The sequence below is a fragment of the Chroicocephalus ridibundus genome, chromosome 1, assembly GCF_963924245.1.
Source record: "Chroicocephalus ridibundus chromosome 1, bChrRid1.1, whole genome shotgun sequence".
In the NCBI taxonomy this organism is placed as follows: Eukaryota; Metazoa; Chordata; class Aves; order Charadriiformes; family Laridae; genus Chroicocephalus; species Chroicocephalus ridibundus.
This window is the reverse complement of record NC_086284.1, coordinates 206,755,259-206,783,064: the sequence shown is the minus strand read 5'-3', so window position 1 is coordinate 206,783,064 and position 27,806 is coordinate 206,755,259. Positions and strand designations below refer to the sequence as shown.

The 27,806-nt window shown below is 37.8% G+C and overlaps 1 protein-coding gene across 1 annotated transcript in view; it reads left to right on the top strand.

Annotated features, from left to right (window-relative positions):
- The window catches only part of FAM185A (family with sequence similarity 185 member A), a 47,058-nt gene extending 19,252 nt beyond the window's left edge, over nucleotides 1-27,806 (top strand). Inside the window, exons 4-8 of the mRNA XM_063323507.1 lie at nucleotides 1,017-1,155; nucleotides 7,581-7,622; nucleotides 16,265-16,360; nucleotides 18,628-18,762; nucleotides 27,193-27,806. Coding sequence (XP_063179577.1) covers nucleotides 1,017-1,155; nucleotides 7,581-7,622; nucleotides 16,265-16,360; nucleotides 18,628-18,762; nucleotides 27,193-27,308 — 528 coding nt within the window. The 3' untranslated portion in view covers nucleotides 27,309-27,806. The remainder of the gene's footprint in view (nucleotides 1-1,016; nucleotides 1,156-7,580; nucleotides 7,623-16,264; nucleotides 16,361-18,627; nucleotides 18,763-27,192) is intronic.

The following is a 27,806-nucleotide window of genomic DNA, read 5'->3' as shown; positions in this document are numbered from 1 at the left end:
CTAAAATGACAAAGTGGATTTAAAGATAATTTGACATAAGGCACAGTTGGATCTAGAAGGTCACATATCATTTCATGTAATGAATAAGGATTTTGTATAATTCACTTAGTCTGCATAAGCAAAATAAAACCAAATTGAGTGAGGGTTAAGTATGAACTATTGCATGATTCCATCGTAAATCAAGTTTAACTGGGGAAGAATAGGATTAAATTCATATGGTAGTTTCACAAGCACGTGATCTGTTATGTTCAGATAGATGTAGGTTATGTCACATGACTGGTTACTTGCACATAGATAATCTCATCTATCATTTTTTATTCCCTAAATATATCAGTCGTGCAACTCTTCAAATCTTATCCTTTCTCTCCATTTCTATTGAGAAGTAGAAGAAACAGTGATCTTATCCCTCATTTTTTCAAGGCTTTGTATAGCTTGAGGCTTAAGTCCAAGAATAGAGGCCTGATTTACCAAGGTAATATGAACAATTACACTGAGAAAAAGAGCAGCTCTGGCTTTTTTGCAAACCTTCACCAAAGTTATGTCTACAAAGTAGCCAGTTAAAAGTCTGCATAAAGGGCTGAATGTAACAAAGACGGTGGATGTCTGTGTGTTGTGGCAGAAAACTTATTACCAATGCTTTAAGTGTCATAAAGCTGTATGAACATTAAGCCTTCATTATTAAAGCTAATCCTTTTCTACTTTTCAAAATGAAGTGTTTTGTTTTTCAAAAATAAAATAAGTTTTTCTTTAATCTGTTTGTGGCTATTTGGATTCTTCACCCACATGATGGATGTAATAATTCATAGCAATCTTGTAAAGAATCATTAACTTGTTGGTCAGAGCTCTTGAGTTAAAAGGGGTTTTGTTTTGTCTTGTGTAGCTTTTAACTAAGAACTTTATTCCATTTGTTCTGCACCAACAACTGCTTTCCGTTTGTTTCGCCTCTTAATAGTGTTACTTCCCTCTGCCTTTTCCAACTGTGATGACAAGTTTTCTATTATGTTTATTTCTCTTAGAGTGTGAATATAGAGAAGCTGCAGGGGACATCCATCAACATATCTACTGAAGATGGGCTGCTGAAAACTAAGTATCTCTATGCAGAATCATCATCTCTGTCTTCAGTAGCTGGTGATATTCTGCTGGGAAGTATTCATGGTAAGGAGGAAATACTGTCACATGGTTAGGGCAATACTATCACAAATTTAGCTCCTTTGAGGGTGTTCGTAATGTTAACAGTAACGAACGGACTAATGCTATAGACTACCACTGAATCAACTGTGCACAGTATATGAACAAAAGAGTTCTGTATTTGTTAGAGACTAAATTGATGAGAATTAATTTACCATATAGCATACTGTATTTATTTTACAAACAATTGTATAAGCACACTCATGAAATAGCAAAAAGTGTGTATTATAGGAAATAAATATATCGCACATACTAAGGATGTCAAAATATTTTAAAATTTGGCAATGAAAATTAATACTAAAAGTAGTATACTTGTATTTTCCACCCTTTTTTTTTTTCTTCATAGGAGAAGTAACTTTTACAGCATCTACTAAGAACTATGGCAGAACTCAGTTGTATTGCTAAGTTTTTAGCAGAAATGGTCTGTGTGTGCTAGCACCTTATACTAATAGTGGTGACAGTTTATGTTCTTTGACTGGGGTGAAAAACGTCTGTAATAATCCACCTTTTACTGTCCTTTGTCTAGAACTAAAAGTAATTAACTTGAGTGTCTTTTATATCAACAACAGTCAGAGTTGGAATCTGGTGTGGTTTTCTAATTTAACAAAATTCCCACTGAATTTTGACTGTGCTGTAATGTGTTTGTGGTGATTCAACATTAAGTAAAACAAACTGGAGGATGCACAAAGAGTGAAAATTACTCAGGTCAGTCAGAGTTCCAGATTTCCAGATATATACCTTATAAACAAATTGCTGCAATTTCTTAGCAATTTTGTGTCGTCATCTTTCTTCAGAAATGGCTCTTGGTTCTTACTTAAAGGAGCAACTCCTTTGTGCATTTAGAGTAGACTTTAGGCTGGTTTCTAAACCTGTTAGGTAAAGTTCACTTCAGCATGCGTAGCCAGAAATAAGATTTTAAATTATTTTTTTTCTTCTTGTTGTTATTGTATTTTTCTAACACGTAGACTATATCGTTACTGGTATTTCTGTCTGATAAGTTGTTTTGTTTGGGGATTTTTTTCTAACTTCAAACCCATATAATGATACTGTGGAATGATCACTTGTGAGCACGTTGATGCCTCTGTGCCCATCCGAAAGTTTATTTTTGTTTTCTTGATACAAAAATGAAATAACTGCTGTAGTCAGTGACTTAATTCCTTAGTAATGCCTCATTGTCATTTAACTGAACAATGATGTGAAAACAAATAGAGTTGCATCCAAATTATACAGATATTTCTTAAGTTACTTCAGTGTTATTTTCATGAGCTGTCTACTAAATGGATCTGGAACACCTAACATCACTTTAGCTGTTTCTTTGCTTGGTACTTCTGTTTTTTCAGAAAAATATTTTTGGCAAAACATCATGCTCCTCAATCATGCTTTAATAGTAAGAGCAAATATTTTTAAAGTGTTTAAAATTATTATATTGCATATGTATACACGTATTAGCGGAAAAGATAAACTCCTATTCTAATTTTATGTTAGGAAAAAAATTGATCACTTCTAGTCTTTGCTCATGGGGTAGCTCAATTTTAGTAGTAGTTTTGTTTGTAAACACTTTAACAGATTGCTTCTTGGGCAATTAAGCCCACTATTTTCCCTATAGCTGACAATATCCTGATATTATACTTGGCATTAAATCATCACATCTGTGCACAAAACTGAGCTAGGCTTCATTGCTTTTGAATGGAGAACTTTGAGGTCAGGGCAACACAAACTTTACAAACGTGCCTGAGACCCATTTTGTAGTTGAAACTCGAGCTGTACAATTCCAACGCTGTCAGCTTGAGTGCAAACCTGGCTTGGGAAGGGCCTGAATGGAATTAAAATTAGGACCTGAAAGACTAAAACTGACTCTGTGTAGAAACACTATAGTGATTCTGTATTGGAGTCCTTAAGCAATTCTGTCACAGTGACACTGTCTTCAATATTCTTGCTGTCCACTGCCTCAGATTATGGAGGCATGAGCATATAATCAGAAGTTAAATTTTCTTTGTTGTCATAAAAAACAAGCAGACAAAAAAACCCCACCAGCATGCTACTAACAAACTACAGACAAAAGATTGTCTGAGCCTTTATATTTTTAAAGAAAGCGAGTGTATATTGTGTGCACCATGTATTTAACATTATTGAAACTGGTATTTCTGCTATAGAACAAAAATTACTGCTGTGTTTTTTTTTTTTATGGAATGATGGTATCACTGTTAGGATGAATACAAATGGTAGTTTGAACATTTGACTTTTAAGTTAAGTTTAGCTCACTTAATGTCTGCTAGATTTCTCTTCTTGCAGTGCATAATTGTGTTTGTACTGTACTAGCAATTTAAAAACTTAATAGAATTTAAGATTATACTTAAAGGTATCTTTCTTACACATTTTCATATTAAAATTACTATCTCTGAAAAGGTGTGTGTTACGCACTACAAGGAATTGGAGTATTGCAGTCTCGAAATAACAAAATAGCTTGCATTTTGCCGGTACGGTTTCATGTAAAATCTAAGTAATTCATATATCCAATAAGAAAACTAGATTGAAGTGTCCAGAAATGGACTGCTCCCAGCATATGTCTCAGTTCTGGAGTCACTAAAATATTTAAGATGCCCTTATAATGGGGGATTAAGATATCTGTGGAAATATCAGTGAGTACACATGGCTTTTTCTATAGACTGACCCACAAGTGAAGGGAAGGGGGTAAATGGTCCCTACTGAATCTAATCAGTCTTGCCAAGAAAAAAAGAAAAGGTAATGGTAAGAGGATATGAATATAGGTATTTTTAATTGCTCTTTTGCATGCTTCATACTTCTACAGCAAATGAGTAATGCACTATTTTGAAGAAGGTGGTTTTGAGTCATTTTAATCAGTTTCTGTAAGAGGCATTACACATGTCAGATTCTATTAAGCTTTCTAGTTGACACTTAAAAACCAAAAGGACAACAGCTCTGAAACTGAGAAATATCCTACTTGATCCAAGGGGCAATAACGTTGTAGTGAAACCTCTCCACAGAGGCGCACATAGGATCAAAAAGAAACCCCTCTTTGTAGCTGTGCCAAAGTCTTGGATTGAATTGCATTAATTATTAATTTATTTTATTCACAAAGTAGTTTAGGTTGAAGAGTTTGACATCTAGTCCAAACCAGTGCTTAAAGTGGGCTCAATTAGAGCAAACTGGCTCATGGCCTTGTCTGGCTGAGTTTTGAATATTCTTAGTGACAGAGATTGCATGACCTTTCTCAGTGACTTGTTCCAGTCCTGATTTATCCTTCTGGTGGGGAAAAAAAACTTTTATTTTTTTAATCATAATTTCCATTATGGCGATTTGTAACCATTATCCCTTCTTCTTGCTGCATCACCATGAGAAGAATCTGTCTCTTTTCTCTATACCCTCCCATTAGGTAGCTGAAGACCACAACAAGATTCCTCCTCAGCCTTCTCCTTTTAGAGCAAAACAAACCCAGCTTCTGTAGTGTGCCGTGGACCCCTGATCTTCTCAATACCCTTCTCTGGTCTCACTTCAGTACACCAGTGACTTTCTTGACTGGAAAGCCCAAAATTGGACACAATATTCCAAATGCAGTCTCACAAGAGGGCATTGCCTGCTGGCTATACTCTTAATCATACAGCTCAGTATGCAGTTGACCTTCTTTACTGGCTCGTACTGAAGATGGTGTCCATCAAGATGTAGGTCCTTCCCTCTAAAGCTTCTCTGCAAACAGTCAGCACTTAATTCTTACTGCCTTACAGGGTTGATTTGTCTCATGGGCAGGACTTCATGTTTGGCTTTGACGTTTTCTTCTGTCATAGTCTAGTGGCTATTTCATTATGTGAGAGAATCACACTGGAAAACATGGTTATTGAAGCTACTTTATATATTTACATGCTAATTAACATATAGAAAAAGGTGAACATATAGCTGCCTTATTCACGTCGCTGTCAGGATAAGACAAAATAGAAATCTGCAATGTTTCAACAGTAGTACAATATAATGCTTGAGCTTAGCACTCTATAATCCCTTCTGAAAAGAATCTGATATACCAAAGTATGTTCCATAAATTTCAGCTGTGTTTCTGCATTTCACTGTATATAAAGTGGGATTGTAGAAACTAATTTTATTTTCATTCCCTTTTAGTCATGTCTCTAATCTGATGCAAACTTAAAATGCAAAGTCATAGTGGTAAAAAAGCTGCATGGTGGTTTATTTGCTTTTTCTGTGCATCAAAATAACCCTGCCACCTCGAGAGCCTTCAAGACAAATTGAAGGAATGGAAATAATACAATGTAAAGTGATGCCTTTATTTATAGCCCCAACCTCCTGGTCCTATGCTGCTCCTGACTTGCAATACCATAGTTTGAAGTTCTTTAGTGTTTATGGAAAAGCAAATCTTCTACACAATAGAAAAGATAACTGTTTCTTTAGAAGCAATGAAAAGAGAAACGCTAAGCCACTGTCATCAATATTGTGTTAAAACTGTTATATTTTGGACTTCATAGTATTGCACCACAATGCTGACGTCAGTTGGATGTAATAATCAAACTAGCAATTCCCTCTAGTCAGGTCTTTCTCTCTTTGCCCTTGACATGTCCAAAAAATACTTGGCTAGCTTAAAAATTTAGTCAAACGTTGGTCTTCATGGAAAAAGTACGTGACCAAAAGTACGCTTCTGTGCACTGTCTGTAGACACTGCAGGTCCCAACACAGCAGGGCATTCTTATCTGCTTTAAAAGCAACTTTTGTTCTAGCTAAATGTTTGAGGTGAGCCTAATCACACTAATATGTTTACATTACACAACATTAGTCGTACCTGCCATATAAGGTTGTGGTTAATAGGAGTTTGATTTGCGAATGTTTAATATTTTTCAAGGACCTGCTTATCAAAACAGGAAACAAAAAAAAAAAAAACAGAAAAACAAAGAACAGACCAACAAATCCACAAGTCCCAGGGTATGATCTAGCTTCAGCCCCATGGGAGTTGCTAGCTGACAAAACCCTAGGCTCTTTTTGTGGGTTGTACAAAAATAAGTACTAGTCATGATAAAATGGGGAAAAGGGTGGGATAATTATAGTGTGCCTTTTAAAAACAGCAAACAGTAAAGCCAAACATCTTTCAAGTCCATTGAAATGTGGTTTTGTTTCGACTCTGATTTTCAGAACCCTTAAATATTTTGTACAGTATGTGCTTGAAATGATGAATTAAAGACTATTGATGATAGGCTGCTCTTCTAGCTTTTAGCCCACAGACCATTAAGAAAAACACTACAGGTCGTATACAGTGGAATGCATTCTACCCTAATGGCTGTTTGCTGCTGTGTAATTACAGAAGAAGGGAGCAGAGCTTTATTTTTTTGCAAATTTTAAAGGCCTCTTTCAAAAAATCTGAAAATTTTTGTATTACTAAATTATTGCGATAAACCTTAAGTTTTAATCTGTTGTCCTTCTGGGAGGATGAGGGGGTGGCAGAAATGAAATTATGTGGTTTAGTTTTTTAATTTAAAGCATTTTTAGTGAGGCAATTATACACGTGTAACATGTGGGACTATGGAAGTTTCTACCAACTGTTAGTAGCATAGATGGCTTTTCTGTTATGAGGTACATCTGTCTTCCTTCCAGATTCTCTCGATGCCATAGGTAAAGGGGAAGAGTATGTATTTTGAGATTTTAAGGCTAAAACACTGGTGCCTGTTCAGAGTAATGCAAGTTCAGTAGGAGACCATTCTACATTTTGTGCGTTACACACTCTTTTGTTTGATGTTCTCCAGTTTGTGCAACACACTCAGATCTCACTGAAGTCAATGAAAAGCATTAACAAGGGGATGTCATGCACATAAGAATGAGTTTGGAGGGAGTAGGTAGTGTTCAGTGAGGCCAGGAAGGAGCCTTTGAGGATAAAGCAAAAAATCTCCTTGTGCTGGGTGGGAGGGGAGTGTGTATGTATGTGGAAAGAGGAAAATAGAAACTGTTTATGTTACTCACCTATTTAACTACTTAAATCATCCACAGTGCTGTTGTAGGCATCAGAGCAATTTGGGGGGGGGGGGGGGGGGGTAAAAGGCCCACAGTAAAATAAGAAAATATTCTGCTTTAGCCTCGCAATGCCTCTCTGCTTTTCTCTGTCTCGCATCCAGTCTGTGTCTTTAAGCTTTACTCAGAGTGTTTTTATTGTCTGGAATCACTTCGTCCTTACTCACATGTGCTGAGATTTTTGTTTGTAAAGCAATAATATTCAAGCAATATAACTGGTTTATGCTATTTTGCTTTTATATGCAAATCAGATGTAATAATACAACTATAATGCCCTTGTATAGGATCACATTACTTTAGCCTTTTTTATGATTTCAGAAATCAGTTAAATAATATTCTTTTAACATTTCTTTCCCCTTTTCTTTTCCTAATAGGTAACACCAGCCTTCAGACCAAAACAGGGAGTATCACAGTAGGTAGGTTCTGCCCTCTCTCTGAGGTATCTCTTCTCTAACTCTTCCCTTCTCCTTCCTAAAAGCTAAATATTCCTGGGGAAAATAAAAAAGAGGTGATTCCTCAAGGATATTTTTGCCCTCTTTTCCTTTTGGGAGTAGCATTGATAGCTCTGTAGCTGAAGGCAATCCTTTCCCAATGTGACTGTCAGCCTTTTGCAGTCTGGCAAGGCACACTGCTTTTGATAGCTTTTGATACCACAGTACCTGCTAGGCTCTGCACAAGTTAGACTGAGTCTAGGTGTCATCTTTTAGATTAAGTTGGAATAAAAGGACGTGAGAAAACAGTAAGCATAGATCAAATGCAGTTATTTTGCCTTTAACCTAGTTCTCTATCTTACATTTGTTGATACCAATGATTAGCTATGTTTAATTTTTATATCACAAAGCATTAATCATTGATATATTACATATTTGTGGGGGAAGCCTTGTGATAATTTAAACAACATTTCCAAACTATTATGCTGATTGTTGTTTTCCCTTCAGAAATAAAAACGGCTCATAAATCTTCTTTCAGGAGCTTGAGCTTTTGTACAATGAGAAAACTCAGAGTTACCAACTATGGTGTACATTATATCAGTTGCATTTTATAGTACATCAACATAAAAGCGAGAAACTCAAATTCTGGTTATTTCTATGGCAGAAAATTGAAGTAACAGAATCATAGACAAGGCTCAGTGTCTCACAAATGTACGTAGAAGGTTTTCCCCTTCTGTAAATAAACTTGGCTATAGCTCCAAATCTCAAAGACTTTTGCTAATGGTAGTAACTATAGTCACTTCTTAAGCATTGTTCAGGGATGATCTGTACTGTTACAACTCTTATTTTTCTAAGCAATCTATATTAACATTCCTGGAAAATGAATGCAATACATATTCTTATGAGTTAGTCATTAAACCACAGGATTAAATTAAGCTTGCTGGTCTGTTTTTCCTTCTGTTAAATAAACTCATAGAGTATGAAGAGTGTTTAAATAAAGGTTTCTTAACATAGGAGGTAGGTTTTTCCATCAACAGATGATAATTGTTTTCCTTAATTAACAAGGTTCAGCTTAAACATTAGTATACGTCTTAGAGTTGAATAAACTGTATCTTTCAGATTTTAGTTCTGAAAGCACTAGTTAGACTTAATCTTTTCTTAAAGAGCATTAAAAATCCTTTAGACTTCTATGAATTTTTCCAAAGGCAAAAGACTCTTAAGATCCGACGGTTCAACTCTAACAACTTGAGAAAGAAAATGTAAAGTTTTAAGGTAAAAGTTTTTGTGTATGAGAAATTTATGCTGCAAGATTACTTGTTGGATTGCCAGAGACCTGACAGGGATTTGCTGATAGAAATAGGAAGAACAACTCGGATCTTCCAACTTCCTTGGCTGGGTTTTCATAGGGATGTAATTATTTATTTTGCTGGAGGCAAAATTTTATCGATTAACTGAAAAAATGCATTCACCTCTAGATTTGGGGGTTGTATCCTTTCCTTTTGAGAGATTTATTTACAAGTCAAACTTGAGTTGAGAGTGCTGGATTTTTTTTCTAAATATTTTGGGGAAAATACGACGACTATATTGACAGTTTCTTATTACTGTATAATTCTGCATTAAAACAGGAAACGAATGCTGTTGTCTCTCACTCCCTTTAATTTTCTACCTTTTTTTATTATAGATAAAATAGTTTTATTTGTTGCGTTTTTTTATTTTGGTATTGCTTGTTTATGTAAATCTATTTTTATTTTTTGAAGACTATCCAAAATTCTGTCCAATTTTTAAGTGTCTGGCATATGGCAGTGTTTGACACTGATATTGTTAAAATATGAAAGTAAGAATTATTCCTTTTTTGTTTTTCTATATTGTGAGCTTTGTTAGTCACTGACAAATTGTTTTCCAGCCCTACACTAGAAGCTTCCTACATCTAACAAATGTTCTATGGGTTTTCAATGACTTCTTAATTTAAAACAACCAGACCTATCTTTACTTCTAGTTTAAGTTACTACTTAAAATAGTCATTAGAAATCTGAATTATCTTACAAAAAGTAATGGAGTACTTTGTTTTTTAGAACTAGCTTAATCTTTCAAGTTTTCATTCAACAAATTCATAGGAAAGCTCAGGTTGGAAGAGACCTCAGGAAGCTGCAGGATCATAGAACGGTTGAGGTTGGAAGGGACTTCTGAAGGTCATCTTGTTCGGTCCCCTGCTCAAGCAGTCGCTAGTCTCCAACCTGCTGCTCAAAGCCATGCCAGCTGTGAGGTTGCTTAGGGTTTTATCCTGTGGTCTTGAAAACCTCCAAGGGTACAGCCTACAGCCTCTCTGGGCAAACTGTTCCACTGCTTGACTGTCCTCAGGGTGAAGAAGATTATTGCTTCTATCCAGACTGAAACCCTCTGGTTTCAGCTTATGTCTATTGTTGTCCCATTACACACCACTCTGAGGAGCCTGGCTTTGTCTTCTTGATCATCTCCTCACAGATAGTAGGAGGCTCCATCAGGTCCTGAAGCAGTCCATTCTCCAGGCTGAGCAAGCCCTTATTCCTCAGCCTCTCCTGATGGGGAAGGTTCTCCACACCCCAACGATCTTGGTGCTTCTCTGCTGAATTAGCTCCAGTTTATCGCTGTCTCGCTATTTTTGGGAGCCCCAACGCTGGATGGTGTATTCCAGGTGTGGTCTAATAAGTGTTGAGTGGAGGGGGATAATCCCTTCCCTTGGTACGCTGGCCATGCTCCAGTTAACGCTGCCAGGGATGCTGTTGGACTTCTTTTCTGCCAGGGCGTACTGCTGGCTCGTGTTCGGTCCTGCTAGAATGTGCTTATTTCTCAATGTTGTTGGTATGGCCTGATTATATATTCTCTACTCTGCTGCCAAGCCAAATTTTCCACTACCAGCTCAAAAAAACCTTGTTTTTCCTTACTGGATTACTTATGTTTAACCCAATTATGTATTGAAGAAATGAATCTTCTGTGTTTGGCATAGTCAGAAATGATAAAGCTTATGGTGGTTGTGTCATTTCAGAGGGGAAGAAACAGCCTTAACCAGCTCGTGGGCAGCAGGGACTTAGTCTAGCAAGGAAAACTGCATGTTGAAATCCAAGAGACTCTTAATTTACATATTTTTAAATATGCCGGTGTCAGTTTGCCTTATTCCTCTAATTTCTTTCTTCAGTAACCCACGCTAGAGGACCTAAAGGCTTCAGTGACTTGCTGTGATGCTCACTCAAATCAACAGAAACTTAACAATTAAGAGCATTTCAAATTTTTCAAAACCATAAATTTGAGTATAGTCCTGACATGAAAGTGAACTGAAGTGTCTGAGATCCTCCTTTGCGATGAGAGTGTGCTGTAATAAGGCAATGCCTTAGTACTGAGACAAAACACGAAAGTACTTTTTTTAGGGGGGGAATCAATTATGGAAAACAACTAGAGTATTTAAGACAGTTTTGGATAACTGAAAAATAAAACAATAAATTACTCTAGCGTATTTATAAGTAATGCTGCATCTCTGAGTGTTGTCTTAAGAATTTAGTTTTCAATAGTGATCTAGGGAATTTTTAAATTAAAAAACCTCATTGCGGAATTCCATTAAAGGTATTTACTGTAATTCATAAAGTACAGCTCACACTTGTCTCTTTAATAGCAATTAGTTCTATTGATCTTGTCTCTGCCATCTGCTTGAAGTATGCTAATGTTCTGGCTCTCGTTTTAAGTGTCCTTTGTCTTCCAAGCTTGTATCTCAGAACTTTATGTTCTTCTGTGTTCTGCCAATGACAGACCCGTAATTTTTTTGACATGGGGTTCCCATGCTTGCTTTCGCACCAGGACCCTGAGGTCCTTCTCTGCCAAGCTACTTTCCAGCTGGGTGGCTCCCAGCATGTACTGGTACCTGGGGTTGTTCCTGTGCAGTACTTTGCACTTCTACTTGGTGAACTTGATGAGGTTCCTGCCAGTCCATTTCTCCAGCCTGTCCAGTTCCCTCTGGATGACAGCATGACCTTTTGGCATATGAGGTACTTGTCCTAGTCAGCAAATTGGTGAGGATACGCTCTGCTCCATCATTCAGATCATTAACAAAGATGTTAAACAAGACTGGGCCCAGTATTGACCCTGGAGGTCACTGCTAGTCACTGGCCTCAAACTTGCGGCTTACAGGTAAGCAGTTTTACATAATTTAGTGAAACTTCCACAAGAGGTTTTGTGGGGATTTCATATTATTGACAGTCATGTTCCTGAGGAGACGCACGTATCTCTTCAGAAGTTCCACCACATTAGTCTCTTAAACATCTAAAATAGTAGAGACCTATAGCTAATTGGTTTGCAGGGATGATTAAACCAGTTTGATGTAGTCTGTAGAAGAAGATGCATAGATATGGACAGTGTAGATAGATCTTTGAAGGGAAAGATCCCATTTGATATACAGTAGGTCAGAGGCTTATCCAGGTGACGTTCTACTTGGTACCTTGTATTATGTTGCAGGATTGAGGCATGTAATGATTTTTTTGGGAACAGAATAAGTTACCCAAAAGAGACTACAGCCTTTAAAACCAATGGATATAACTTTAAAATCAAGGTAGAAAATAGATCATTTAGAGGTTAAAAGGATAACCTGGACAATTTAGTTAGCAAAGGAATTGTTTTTATGAGAGATTTCTTTGCTTTCTGTGTTACATCATTTGTTTTGCCAGGTCTAAATGATGAGTACAGTAAAGATTGTTAATGATTTTTTAGTAGCATGTGTAATTAGTCTATTTAATATCTACATTTCAGGTTTTCATAATATTTTTCATGTGATGGTTTTAGAACAATAAACTAAAACAAGACAATTGACCAGTCTTTATCAACAAACAATAGTAGGTAACCATATGAGTAGGAATTAAATCTTCCTCACATGGTGAAATCTTACACTTTCTTCTATCTTTAACCAAATCATTTTGTGCTTTCCTATTGAAATCAGGTTTTGTCACTGATTTTAACGTGAGCAAGATCAGTCATTATGTGCTATTAGGAAAAGTAAATATTTTCTTGCTTAGATTGAGGAAAGATCACTTGTGTTTATTCCTGTCTTCAGTACTTGGCCTTATAAAATGAAGGATGAGGAGATAATAAATGTTGCAAATAATATTTAAGTTTTATCACTTTTGTGGGCTTTTCAGTGATCTTTAATTGTATAATCTTTCTCAAGTTATGTGACTTATGTCTCATTCTTCAAGCTGTACTGGCTACACACAAATAATGGACTGTTTTGGAAAAAAAAAAACACCAATTTTTGTTTGTTCTGTAAGGTTATTTTTAATGTTATTCCGTGAGAAGTGAATTACGGACATTACTTGTGTGCTATTTAATCTAGTTTCAGCATACTACTTACTTCACATATCAGTCTTTGTAACTTATTTTGACTTTTCTTAACAAATGACAACTAGTATCTTTGTTAGAACACACTGCTTCTATTTGATCCTGAGCACATACATGTTTGCCTATTTGGGACCAGAGTCAGAATTCTTCTTTTGAGTTATAAAGCCTAGTATAGCTGGTGTCTGTGGTGGAAAACTTATTTTTCATAAAGCTTAACAAAAACTGTGTCAAGAACATCTTGCTTCATAGCTTTTTTTCTGTACTAGTAAATCGTTAAATAGCTGAAGCTGTTCAAGAGTGACCATCTCTTCTCTTTCCAGTAGAAGATTCATCCTTGTATTTCCCCTTTAATTGTCCGTCCTTAGCAAACTCTCAATTCAAACTATGCACTCTTGTTTTTACCTTCAGTTACTTGCATTGGTGTCAGCTAACACTGAGTGAATATTTAACAAGAAATTGCCTTAGTTTTGGTCTGTCATAACTGTAAAACGTGTATTGTCTCCGTTATTATTTCAGTTATGTATCCTGTCCTACCAGATTGTGTTACCTAATGTAGGGTCATTTTTCTTGTCAAAGTATTTGTTTATTTACTTAAATTTGGCCTTTTTTATTACATAATCTCATCTTTGCTGGGTTTAATTAATTTTCCATTTTTCCCCCCCTTCTCATTTGTTTAGAGTTACAGACACAAAACTTAAAATTTAATAGACTTTGCAGAAGTGACGAACAGCTTTACATCTCTTGAAATTCTTATTTGTATCTAAGCATTTGTATTTAATATCGTACCCATAAAATTCTTCCTATTAATCATATTTAGTTGTTTCCATAAAATATATCTCGCGTTATTTCCGCAGAACAACGCTAAACAGGTATTGTACTGTCAGCTTCAGTGTTTAGTTAATGCTGTTGAGGTTCTCAGTGTTTTTGAAACTTTGCTGTATTTTCTTCTGCTGTAAAACTTCTGTCGAGTGGTGTACTCTGGGACTCAAAATCTGGCAAGTCAGAAACAGTGTTCTGCTTTCCCTCAAACTGTCTTTTGGGTTGGTTTGGGTTTTTCACTTTCAAGGTAAATCTGTGCCTTGGTGAACCTATGCCTACTGCCCACTTCCTGTATCCTTTATGCTGTTTATGCCATCTACAAACAGAATCCAGTCACTCTCAGGAAATTGGAATTCTTTTTTTTTGTGTGTACACATAAAAAAAAATATAAAATTTTAAAATCTAGAAAGGAACTCTATGTTCAGTCTCGAAGTGGGGCTAATAGATTTGTGAAAGGCACCTTCCCGCTGTGAAGAATCTCACAAGAGCTGGCTTTGCATTTGAAGGGTGGGAAGAGGAAGGATTTACTGAATAAACATTTGTCCCTCTAAAGTACGGTCAGCTGCTGGTGTTGCACAGACCAGTGGCGGTTGTTCTCCTGGGAGATGGTCGCTGTCCTAACACAGGAGACGCCTTCCTTCATAGTGCAGATGAAGGAACCAATTGCATGTTTTGTTTAGAGGAGAGGAGTCAGAGGCTGGATATTTCCTGTGTCTGTTGCCAACAAAATCTCTGTCAGGGTTATGTGGAGTCTCAGTGATTAGCAGCTACTAAATTTGATTTGAAATATCTGCAAAAGTAGCTTTTACATGAGAATGTTGATTTCTCACTACAAAAAATTTTCATTCAAAAGATTGATTAATTTAATTTTTTTCCTGTTTCAACCACTTTCATTTTCAAACTTACAAACGTTTTTAAAAGTTGTCAATAAAATGTTTCATTGTGATTTACACAAGCAAAACTTTTTTCCCAGTTCATTAATTTCGGTTAACAAAGAGTTGATTTTATTGCCTTCAGATTTGAAACAGAACTTCTTTAACGCAATCTACTGAGATGGGAAAAACATTCCCATCCAATTCTAATAGTTACTGTTTTCTTGTTTAGTCAAAGACAGTCTCAGGTTCTCAGGTGACTAAATACAGATTCTCTACTTCTTTAATTATTTTCGCATTCAAAGAAATAGGTTTTAGCTGTGGGAGAATAATCCCTTTCTATGTATGTATGTAATACGCTGATCTTCCACATCTGTGCTTGAGATCTGGTATCCGAAAAGTTCCAGATAAGTGTATTTAGAGTTAAAACTATGGCAAGCTTGAGGCATTAATGCTAGACAACCTCGTTGTTATTAATCAACTTCATTCTCTCATTAAGGATTTTTTACATTTTAAAATGGGAAGTTTCATTCAGATTTCACTTTGTTATTTTAGCTAGTTTTGAAAGTTTGATTGTGTTTCTTTTTCTATGCACATCTGGAAACTAAGAAAAACAGTCTCTATCAGTATTTCGAGATTTCTTGCCAATACTTTCATTTCTAGCAGTGGGTCTAAAAAGCTGTTTCACTGACTGCCTTTTGCTCACATGCATATGTAACTTTTTTATGCTTCTCTAGAGTCACTTCATAATATCTTTGCAATCTTTATCAACTACAGGTCTCCTCAGTAGTTCAAATGTTAGCTCTTCAGGACTTCATTGTAATATTGTGGAAACTTGTGTATTTAAAACTGGAATATATTGCAAGTAATTAAAGGCTACCTACCACATACACAATTAAGGCTTCTTAAGGGTTTTCCATTTGTAAAAAGACTTCTTCAGAAAGTTTTGTTAACATAAATTTCAGCTAATAAGGTATAGAAAAAATGTAGGTGTGTCTATCCCAGGGCAAAGAACAAATGCGCACTTTAATATGTATATTAATGTGCAATAGCTATCTCAAACACTTGTTTAAAATTCAGCTGTAGTGAATAAGACTCTACAAAGCCTGATAACATGGTGGTTCTGTGTTGTTACACGGATGCTACAGTGCACAATTGCTTGTTGTTTGTGTGGGGCAGCCTTCCTGGGTAAAGTTCTCCCTGTGTGGAGTCTGAGCAAATGAACTCTTTCGGAAACTAAAATAGATCCTACCGTTCAGATTTTGTTTGATCTTCACGCAAAGACGAACCCATCCTTAGAAAGAGGGGAGTGTTGTTGAGGCCTTGTAGATGCTACAAGTCCTCCAGCAGCTGCTGTGGCCTTGGGACCAGCGTGTGCTGCGATTCTGGACTGGGAGAGAGAAGTTTTGTTCAGGAACCTGGTTTTCTAAGAGAAGGCTGGTATTCAGTAAATGAATATAAGATACTTCTCAAACACAGAAGGATTGACAAAATCAGTTCAAAGTACAAAGATTCTAGCAAATTCTTATTTAAAGAGTGAATGATACCCAAGTTCTTTTATTTTCTTTTTTCTTTTTTCAGATTCATCAGATGGAAGTCTAAAAGCTTCTACACATCATGGGGCAATAGATGTTTATGTCAGTCAATTAAGAAAAGTGGATCTGAAATCCCAGAAAGGTTAGCAAACTAAAACAAATATTTTTTTTGTGGCAGCTTATGATGTAAAAGAAAAGGAGCTAAGGGGGTTTTTTGTTTGGAAAATCTGTCTGGAAAAAACGAGTTTGTGATTGTTGGCTATCTACATTCTTTTTATACCTCATTATTAGAAAATGTGTATAAATACTTATAATACAGTAAACTCTGTAAGGGTCAATGATACAGATTACTTTTTATTTTATTTTTCAATACTTTGTCTTTTTCCTGGCAATCTACCCAGCAGAATTCTGCAGAGTTGACATGGATTACAATCTTCACTTTGCCTTGAGCACAGTTTACTCCATGGTCTGATATATGTATGTGCAGAGTGAGACCCATGACATGTTTACATTTCTTTTTCCTGCCTTTTCCTGGTGAAACTTCCCATTATTGAAATTGGAAGGCAGAAAAACAAAGATGAGAGGGCCTTACTCAACCATTCTTCCTTTTTTCTCCTGATTACTCACTAGAATTTAATTTCTTAATTAAAAACCCACTCCTAAAGTTGGAGTCATAGTTTTACAATGTAATATCTTCTGAATGGCAAATAGAAGCCCTGAATACATCTTGTTAGTCCTAGTTTTGAGGGGGGAAAAAAGAAAAAAAAAAAAAAAAGACTATAGCATTTCTATAGTTGACTTTACTATCATGTCAGACACTTCAGGTGGTTTAAATGAAGATGGCATTTGGTACCCTTCTCTCCTTGTCTGTGAGACAATGCCTGTGCCCGATTAAAACCTAGCAATTACTCAGAAGGGGAATAATGAAAGAAACGCTTTGTGCCATTCTGTGCAAGCTATTCTGGTTCCATTGGTGCAAATAAATTGATTTTTGTATTATTTTCTAGTTACCTTTTGAATCACTTAATACTAAGTTACATATCTTTGAATTAGTAGCAAAGAGGAATGTATTTCATAAAATCTAATTAATGTTATTTTCAAATCGTTGCCTGACATCTCTTCTGGCAGCACAGTTTAGTAAAGGCAAAGTTGATGAAGTTCTGTTTTCATTTACTCTGTAAAGTCAGAGAAACTGCTGACAGCTGCAGCATAGAAAATGTCCCATTTGTGATAAATTAGCTGCATGTGTGTTGGCTTTTGAGTCATATTACTGAGCAATTCTCCAAGGAGGACCCAAAGATGAAGACCTTTTCCCTTTCTTGTTCTAAGGCTTTTGCGTATCCAGCGAAATTTAGGCTTAAATTATACTGACAGTTCTTTGTTTATCAGGACTGTCACAGGCACGTGATTCTGCTGAATTCAAATTGCAAAGCCAGGGCTGCTTTATGACTGCTACTTGGTTGTTATAATATCAGTTCCCTTATCATGCTCTGCTTCAGCTTCTGGGGTGTATTTAAAGAAACTTTTTTATATTTTTTCTAAAGTGAATGTTGGATTTGGAAAAAACCTAAGGAGTACATCTATAGAAAGTGTATCCTGAATTTTGGTTAAGTTTTGTTTTAATGTGTAGGATGCAGCTTCCAAACATTGTGACTGAGTAATTCCAAATACGAGTAACATGGGCAGGTTGGGGACCCAGCATGTACTGTCAGTCTGATTCGTAGAAGCACATATTTAGGGGAAGTAGAAGACAGAATTTCTGTTTCTAATCTCAAGGGTAGAATTGTGGGCCACCGAAGCTGCAATTTTGGTAGTAGTTTACATTTTAGTGATACATAGTCTAAACGGGTTAGTCACTTTTGAGACTGCATCTGTCCCAGGATGTGAACAGCTGGCCCTGTGCAGGAAAGCAAAGACACTGGTAGCATTCATGGTATGTACGGGGCATCTCAGCATTCTCTCACAATGTGCCGTGCAGTGCCTGGATTAACCATCAAATCTGATCCCCTCTCCTTGTTCAGGAGTGTAAATATGCATCTACAAGATGAAACTAAAGTCCTAATACTTGTGAGTTCTCTTAGATTCGCTTCCCTTGATCATTCTGGTAATAAGATCCTGTGGCAAGAGCTATTGCTAGCAATATATTTCAATGGTAATTTTCATCTCTGCCAAAGAAGTAATGTGACACCACTTTCTAGATGTGACATACAGTGTTCTGGTTATGATAAATGAAGATATCTTCATTTATCCTTTAAGAGACAAAAGAGAGGTTACTGTGTCTGAAGGCTCTTAAAAAATAAAACAACAACCAAACAAATGACAATTTGATTCAAGTTAGCTAAATAATTGCCTGTTTCATGCTTTGATCTCAATGCTAAACTAACTTGCTTTCATTTAAATCTATACCAGGTTCAATTACAGTCAAGGTACCTGCCTCTCTCAAAGCCTATTTACAGTTATCTGGAAGAAAAGTGGATGTGAGCTCAGAGATCCAGTTAAAAGAAACACAGAGTGCCTCCAAAGACGATCACGTAACTATAAGTGGTAAGGCTTACTAATCTTGGCTTCCAATAAACGTCTGTCTGGCCTTAGTCAAAGGCATCTATGTTTCCTTATGAGTTTATTGCTCTTGGCTTCTTATTTCATCTGTTTCAGGTTCAAATGTTTGCTTGTGCCATTGTACTCCCCATGTTACTAGATGACTTTTTCATTTTGTTTGGTAAATGGGTTGTGAATGCAAACAACTGCTTCTTTAACAAATGTCTGAGAGCCAAATTCATCCTCAGCATTATTCCAAGAAATTTGTAGGAGATAATCCAGGGCTGAATTTGACCCAGTGCTTTGTTGGCTTAGACAGTCACATATAATAAATTGCTAGGGAATGTCTATTAAAAATATAATGAAAAGTTTTCTCTGTCTGTCTCTATTGGATCGGAGGGGGAAGTAAAAGGGGTATATGGCATATTTATAAATGTACTGTATAAATGTTCAACAGGGCAGGATAGGCTGAGAAATGATGGGTGGGAGATAGCTAGGAGAAGAGCAGAAGAAGCTGGAGTATGGAGGAATGGAGTACATGGAAAGGTGCCTGCAATTACTGGAAGCATTCTTCTAATGCCTTTAAAATTGAACTCGGGAATCCCAAGTCTGGCTGTTTCCTGCTTTAGAAAACAGTTGTACAATTAATTGTCAGGGTGTGTATTTCTCTCCTCTCCAGACGTGTCTATCTGGAAGTTGTTGCTGTTACCAATTACACAGTTTGCTCAAGAGGAAACACTCACGTAATGTGTCTGAAGGCTCCAGCTTTGTTTTTGAACGTGCTATGTCAGTGTGACCTGATAGGATAGCAGATTGGGTGAGGCTTTGAGGTTTTTCTTTGGTTTTAAACCCCAGAAAATGTGCACAAAACTTCTTTTCCTTAACCGTGTAAGATGATCATCTCAAAGTCAGGAAATGTTAGAAGTGTATTTATGAAATTTTAATATGTAGCCTTCTTATATAAAGTAGTAGTCTTGAAATGTATAGGTGTATCTCTTCCTGTCTTGAACAGTAATTAGCTTTTAAATTTACTAGTGGTTATTAAATACAATTTTTTAAAAAACTATGGTTGGAAGTTCTCAGGCTAGAAACCTGTGGAAGGATCCCAGATTCCAGCAAGGCTCTATGGAATGAATCGCCTCAGCAGTAAAACAACCCATCTCCCAGTGAGTGAGGACCACTAGCCACTCGATCATCACGTTACTCTGGCAACATTAAACATTGGAGTGGTGTCTCCAATATACACAGCTGAATGGCTTCTCTAGTTTCATGACCCAGTCAGTGTTTATGTAGGACAGTCATCGCTGAAGCAGATGCAATTTTTCAACCACGATTCTGTATGGAAGTGATCTTGGCAATTAACAATCAAATCTTGTTAACAATCAAATATACAAAATTCCAAAGGCATGGAAATTTGCAAGAATTATGCAGAGGCAACAGCATTAGGCCACTGATTTTCAGTTGTTTAAAGAGGTTATAGCATTGCACAAAAAAAAATGTGTCATGATCAAGTTAGATCTGTAATAAGGTGAATGAAAAATAGGCCTTGGAATGGATTTTCTGCAGGATACGATTCAGCTAAACTAGTGCTGGCCTGAAATAACGTATCTTCATCTGTCTTTATACCTGGCATTTAGCTTTGAGTGCTTTCTCATCTCACATAACGTAACTAAGGATTTGTAGCAGCGCTCTCCTCCCTTTTCTTCACTGGTCAGTAAGAAGGAACAAACCTGAAGAGAGATTAAGTAGTTGGTTTTAACATCTGCTTTGCTCCTTTTCTTACCCTTCTGGAAATGGTGCCTCCCCTTCCTTTGCCAAATCAGTAGTGTTCCTTTGGCATGGCAAGGGACACGCGTCCTTCTTGTCCTTCTCTTTACCTTATCCCATGGGGACAGTGTATTCTTTCTGCAAGCCAAGCACTCGTCCCCTCATTCTCAGCAATCTCTTCTTCTCTAAGTTGATATTTGAGAATTTTCTTGTACAAGTAGATTCTGAAATAATTAAAAATCATTTAATACTGCTTCTATATCATGAAAACATTATCCACTCTTGAAGTTTTAGGTACAGAATCTGTCACTGTCCTGCTGCTGCCACTAAAGGAATATAAGATGGAGAGAGAAGAGGGAGTTTGCCAAGTGGAAAAAACCCTCTGTATCACAAGAGCATGGCAGTTTAGATTTTTGTTTCTGAGCTCAAAGGTTGCTTTAAAAATAGATGAATTTTCAGAAACTGGCTGGTTCTCATGTGGATAACACAAGAACTGGCTGCTTTCAGGAAGCTTTCCTTGCCTCTGGGAATATTGCGAGAGATGTCAGGGAGGAGGCTCTCCAGTGGGAAGATGGGGTGGAGTTCTGTGACTTGGGTAAGCGTGCACCTAGTCTGTCACCTGCTCTAGGAAAGCCTTCCCTGCTGCTGTTACTGCGGTTATGGTGTACGTCATCACCTTGCTCCCATTTCCAGGCTGAGTGAGGAAGTCAGTACACTACAATCCCACAAGCTGTCACATCCAGGGTTTTGCAAGGTAGCCAAGGAATAGAGCGGGATTTAGTCAAAGCAAGATGATGAAGGCCTGGAGTGAGTGCTCTAGAGGCAGAGTGATGAGAGTGTGAAAAGGTGTTTTGCTCTTTCTAAAAAGAGACTTTCCTGCAAATTGGGACACTTGCCGAGAAAGGGAAGGAACTAGAGAGCAGTGCCAGGGAGTTTACTCTTCAGAGTAATTTACAAGGATAAGGCATCTGTTTCCATTGACATCAGTAGGCACTCTTAAAAGTAGTACGGATGGTATAATGAAATCTCTTATAAAAAGAGATTTTGCATGCTGAGCGCTGCTCCAGCTGTCTAGCTTGAGATTGCTTGAGTAACTCCAGTAATTTCTGATGGCGATCGCGTCAAGGCATTCTTTGCCTTTCCCCGGCAAAGCGGGTAGGAAGAGAGGATTCTGTGTAGTCCTTGGTGCTCAATGTCTGCACCTTCCCCATGTCTCCAGATCTGCCTGTATTGTTAAATCAGCTGATTTAAGAAGCCCATAGGGATCACTAACTGTATCTGGAACTATATATGGTAAGAGGAAGAGTAGCAGGCTAGAAAGTGTCAAATATTCAAGTGGAAAAGGAGCTTAGGAGACTGTCATGCCAGAGGGGTTACAAACATTTGGAAAGGCAGGGTTAAAATTCAAATAATCTTGATTTATATGCTTTTTAAGTCATTTTTCCAATAAGTCCTTTTAAGTTCAAAGTACAAAGGTACTTTGTGGTGTGGTCCCAAAAAGAGGAATAGTTAATAAAAACATCAGTAAACAGGAAACAATAATGTTACACAGTTGCAAAACATAAACAGTGTATGAACATGACCGTTCTGTACAACTCAAAATAATCCCTTGGCTTTACATGGCATTAGTAATACTTTGCTGGAAGGTGTCCAGTTTTGAGTACTGTACTTCAAAAAGGATGTGGATGTAGAGACTCCTAAGGAAAACATATGATCAGAGGCCTAAAAACATGATTTATGAGGGAAGACTGGAAAAAAGCATCATTTTTGTCAGAAGAAAGCTGAGCGAAGATGAGATGCACTTCTCCCGTACATAAGAAATCGCCGCAGAGATGAAAAAAATTGTTTTCTGTCCACTGGTGATCTGACTAGAAACTATGATTTGACTTTACTGTACAAAAAAACTTAGCTAAATAGTAGGATAAACTTTCTGGTATTAAGGACTTGTCTGGTGAGGCCACAGGAGTGTCAGTACTGCAGATTGTGAAGAACAGGCTAGGCGAGCCCGTCAGGTAAATACACTGCATCCTCCAGAGGCCGCTTTCAGCCCTGTTCTTATTGTCCTAAGTTGATGTGACCATCTGCTCCCACCCACACCAGTGTAACTCAAAAGCAGGTCATGAGGCATGTGGGTGGATGAATTTGGGAACTAGATGAAGGCAGCCAGTGGGCATGCTTCTGCCCACTGCCATTGCCAGCTTGTGTGTTGACAACTGTAAGCTTGCTGGAAAAAGTCTTGCAATTGTTCAGACTGTCTTTGGATCCTTCTAGCTGATAATGTCAGTTTCCAAATCCAATTGTCCGGAACATGACCCCTTTCTTCTCACTGTGTAAATCTTACATCTCTGAGTGGTGCCAGGGACTCATCTGATTCCAGATCTTTGTCCATCCCTGGCCCCAGTTCTAGTGCCAAGTTCATGTCCAGCAGCAACCTTTGACCTGGTGCCATCCATCTGCTTGGTGCCGAGTGAGCTTTTGACTGTGGCAGTCACTTACTCCGTCTGGGTTTCAGCACTTGCATGAGTTTCCTTGGTAAAAGTCCCACAGTGTCACAGGTGCTCCTCAGACTGCAGATTCTGTCTTTGTGGGTTATTGTGTCTCCCTCTTCTTACTTTCTCAAGCTGGCAAACCACCCTCTTTGTATTTTTGGGGAATACTCGTTGGGAATGATTGTCTTCTCCTAAGTCAAGACATTCTTACTCCCTGATTCATCCAGTGTAACAATAGTTGCAGCAGTTAACAGGGTTTTTGGCTTCTGGTGCTAATCCCACCCCATCTACAGCACTAGGGCTTTGCTGAGCCCCATCTGAACAGTGGCTCCTCTGAGCCGTGCATTCTGGTGACGATGCACACAGGTAATAGGGCTCTCTTTCATGTTAACTTATGACTTCCCTCAGATGTCTATGCTGGGGATGGAGAGGAATCTGTAACCCCTTTTTCTCCTGTGAAAGTTTCCGGGTAGATGTTGCCTCTACTTTATGGGTTGATCCAGCATCCCAGTATTCTTTTGATCACTAGGAACTCCTTAGATGGCCTTCCTCCTCGTGTGCCTCTGGAGAGAGTCAGCCTGTCTAATTACCAAATTCCCTTGAAAAGATGGACATTGATACCACTCTCCTATCTCTGACTTTCTGGGTTTCTCTTAACTTCAATTCTTTTCACCCTGTCTGATTCTCCAGGTGATCATGGTGAGAAGCACCTTTCTCCTTACAACAGTCATTCACTTCGGCGTGCGCTCAAACAATAAGACTTTCATGTTTGCCTGAGGTTAGATCTGGATTCCCATCTGGAACACAGGGGATCTAGACACGTTTCCTACGTTCAGGAGTAACTTACTTCTCACTGCTCCCATAATGGCTCCTTATCCAGTAGTACCGGGAGAGCGGCCTGTAAAGTGCTGTGGACTTACCCTGTAGGATTGCTTGAAAGCCAGCGTGCAAGGAGAGAGCTGACTGCATGTCTCCTACGCTGTGTACAAGGCTTTAGGGGTGTGTTTAACTGCCTTTGTTATTGTTTACTTTAAGGTAATGTCTGTGTGTTTAGCTGCCTGGAGTTCCAGGGTTAAATACAAACACAGCTGAAGGGGCAGTGCATAATGTGAGGCAGCAACTTGCCTTTAAAAGGGAAATAACTGAAAGAGCTTGTATTATGTCAGTCTGCTGAAACTTCAGCTTTTTCTGAAACTTAGCAGCTGCCCAAGCATAGCGCTCCTTCTCCCACTGGGCAGCTGCCTTGGGTCTGTTGCATTCAGAGTTACGGTTCTGATCCCAGGAGTAACACTATCCGCTGCCGTGTCCCTCCCTGTTTTCTCTGTTCTCAAGGCACTTCTTCAGAACTTTCCTTCTTTCCTAGAAGCAATCTTTATTGACTCTTTGCCACTACAATTGAGTGGGAAGAGCTTTGTTCTACAGTGTCCCTCTAAGCACTGTCCCTCTGTGAAGCTGTGATCCTTAAGCAATATCTTAAAAAACAAACAAAGACCCAGGTTGTATCTGGAAAAGATTACATTCCTTCAAGTCAAATAGAAAGTTCATCCAACTTTTATAAAACGCATTAGATGAGATGCTATCCTGCAGATTTTTATTGGTTTCAGCTTGCATTTAACTCAAGCTGTTCACAGCCTTTTTGAGATACACCACAGCCCTAACAATGCCAGTGAAAAACATCTGAAGTATGCTCCTCTTCATGTGTTTGATGATATGAAAACAGAGCACTCTCTAACTTCTCCAGTCTCCAGGAGGCAAGTGAATAAACAGTCAGTACTTGACTGCGTGAAGTCCTGCAAAGGGGTTCTCTGCCTTTAGACACCACATATGGTAAAAAAAGCCCTTTTTCCTGGGCGTTAAATTGAAAAGGTGGCCATGGAGCATCTTCCCCTGAGCTCATGCTGTTGTCTCAACTGCTGAATTTTGAAATTAAATCTCTTTCTTTTCCTTAATCCAGCAGGCTGTTGTCTTTCGTGATTTAACATGCTAGCAAAGTCATCCTTAAAATCCACTTACATTCCCACAGCATCCAGAGTACAGGCAGAGAGTACAGTTAAGACCAAACTGTCATCAAAAGGTCTCCAACTAAACCTTGTTGCTTGATTAGCGCCTCATACAAAAAGCTATTTAAATATCTTAAGCTTGATTTGAACCTGCTACTGGCAATAAGCTTAATAACCTTAAAATAGTTTGAAGATCTTCGTCCCTGGGGAGTGGAACTTGACACTCATTTTCCTGTGGGTAGTTTGATATTTTCTGCATTCCCTTCACAGGCAGATCTCCAAAAGAAGCACAAGGAACAAAACATTTTTCTAAGTTCACATAGCAAATGCAAAATGAGAAACAGAGCTCGGACAACAACTGAGCTTTAAAACAGCTCTTGCTAATTTGTGTCTGTGCTCCTTCAAAACACTTCTTGTAACTTTTTAGCGAAAGTGTAGCAGGGTGTAAGCTGCGTGAAACTGTTCACTTACAGGGCTGATTGATTCTGTGCTTCGGTGTGTGTTCCCTGGAGGGCAGTAGAAGCCATGGTGATGAAAACATGAGAGAGAGGAACTGGGACCAAGCACTCCCATGTGCACTTTCTGGAAATATCTCTGCCCTACACTTATTGTGTCCTCTCTCCTTAGGAAAAAAAAGCTCTATCTTCAGTGCTCTGCAACTCTGTTAAGGGATCAACTGAAATTTCCTTTACGCTCTTTTTTTGGTTCTTTTTTTTTTTTTTTTGACACCTGGAGGCTATCTCCTGTTTAAAATTCAGACTGATTTAATGTTTTAAGGGCTACCTACTTGTTTTCATTTCTGTTCTGTATTCTCTGATACAATACTATCGCAAATCGATGATTCAGGAAAGCATTCTGAGGAATCGAAGCTTCAGATTTTAACAGATTTCACGTACGACACATTTGTCTGACTTTGTGATCTTCATCATAGATCGAAGTCCGTAGTTAGGTGGGGAGCAGAACTGTGGGTTCTGCCTTACAGTAGGAATGATATTGAGACTGCCGCTGCCTGGAGCAAGCGGGAGTGCAGAAATTGTGCAGAGACGTAGATCCTTAAAGGCATGTTGTAGTCTGATAACAAAGGACGCTGAAATGTCTCTTCATTCAGTGGGAGAACTCCGTCCTCTGAAAATTCCGTACTTCTAAACAGTACCTCAGCCTGCTGGTGAATTGATGTGAGTTTGGCCCATAACCTTAAATTAATCTCACTTCGAAGTACCAAAGTGCTGAAACGCTATTGAAAAGTCCTGGCACATAGGCTTGAGTTGTGGAAACCGAAGCAGTGATGTCAGTTGGAGTTTCGCCACTGGTTTTGACGTGGCCAAAATTTAACTTCAGCTGTGTTACAGGTCAGAGCAGAGCATGTTTGCAAAGTTTCTTCAGAATCTGCTTCCCTGCCATCCCTCATGCTATTCCAGGCTTAAATTAGTTCTAAACTTAGAATTCACTCAGTCACACAAACGCTAAAGTAATAATAAAAGATATTTTGTAAAGATAAACCAAAGTGAAGGTTGATCTTGTGATAAAGGCACTGATTTGGGACTTAAAAGATCCCAGTTTAATTCCCAATTTGGTCATAAATCTTCTGTATAGATTTGGAAGGTCGCTTATTCTCTCTTGGCATTGGTTTCTTAATTGTAAAATGAGGGTAAGTTGAACTTTCTCATTTGTTTGTTGTACAGTGAGCTTTTCAGAGCATGACCGCACATACTACATTTATGTGAAACAAATGAGGCGACAGACATCTCAGGGTGGTGGGTTGTTTTTTTCTTAACCCATTATCATAAGAAAGCAGTAATAGTAGCAACGTGTCTGGTCATCTGGACAATCAGGTCTTCCCCATGTATCTTTTCCATGTTTACAATAAAGATGAAAAATTTTCAAATTACTTAGTTTAATGTCTAATGTAGACATATTTCCTAGCCCCTAATAAAAACTACAGTACTATATAATAAAAGCCATAACTTTGTTGTAATAACATATTATGGGAAATGAGATTCATGCAAAAAACTGTATCAAGAATGAAATGTCAGAAGCCCCTGTTAAAAATGTATAAATTCTACCAAATAAGTCTTGTAAGTATTTCCAGGGAGCCTGAAAAAAAAGACAATGTGAAGATGATATGTTTACTGTGTGTCAAATTAAACTAAAGAGAACTCTTTTTTTTTTTTTTTTTCCAGGTCACATGAATCAAAAGAATGAAACAGACAAGTGGATTAAGGCTGACACAGAAAATGGCAAAGTGTGTCTTAAAAGCCAGAGCTGGATCCAGTCTGTCAAGCTGAAGAGTTCTTAAAGGTGAAATTGGCTGAAGAGATTAAATCAAGAAATTGTGAAGGAACATTCTGTAAAACTATGAAACTTTGTTGATGCATATTCTTAATATAAGAGAGAAACAATATTAAAAATGAGGGCGTTTTAACCCAAGATTTGCCTGTGACAGTGGCTGGTGCTTAACAGGTCTGGTTTACTTTTAGTGCCTTTTAGAAATGACAAGATCTTACATACTCAGAATTTGTATAACTTGACCCACTTACCCTGTCAGTTTGAAAGCTGGTAACTTTCAAACAAAAGTTTGGAGCCGTCATTTAAAAATAAAAAGCATTTTCAATGTGTGGTATTTGAAAATATGAAAGCTTACATCTAAGATGACACGCTCTGCAAGCTATGTTATATTTTTAAATTAAATGTCTCAGTACTGTGGAAATTCTACTGGTTTGTGCAAAGTGCAGAGAATTCTCTTCAAACAAATAATTTGCATTGGGGGTAGGATAAAACCGCTTTCAGAACTGTA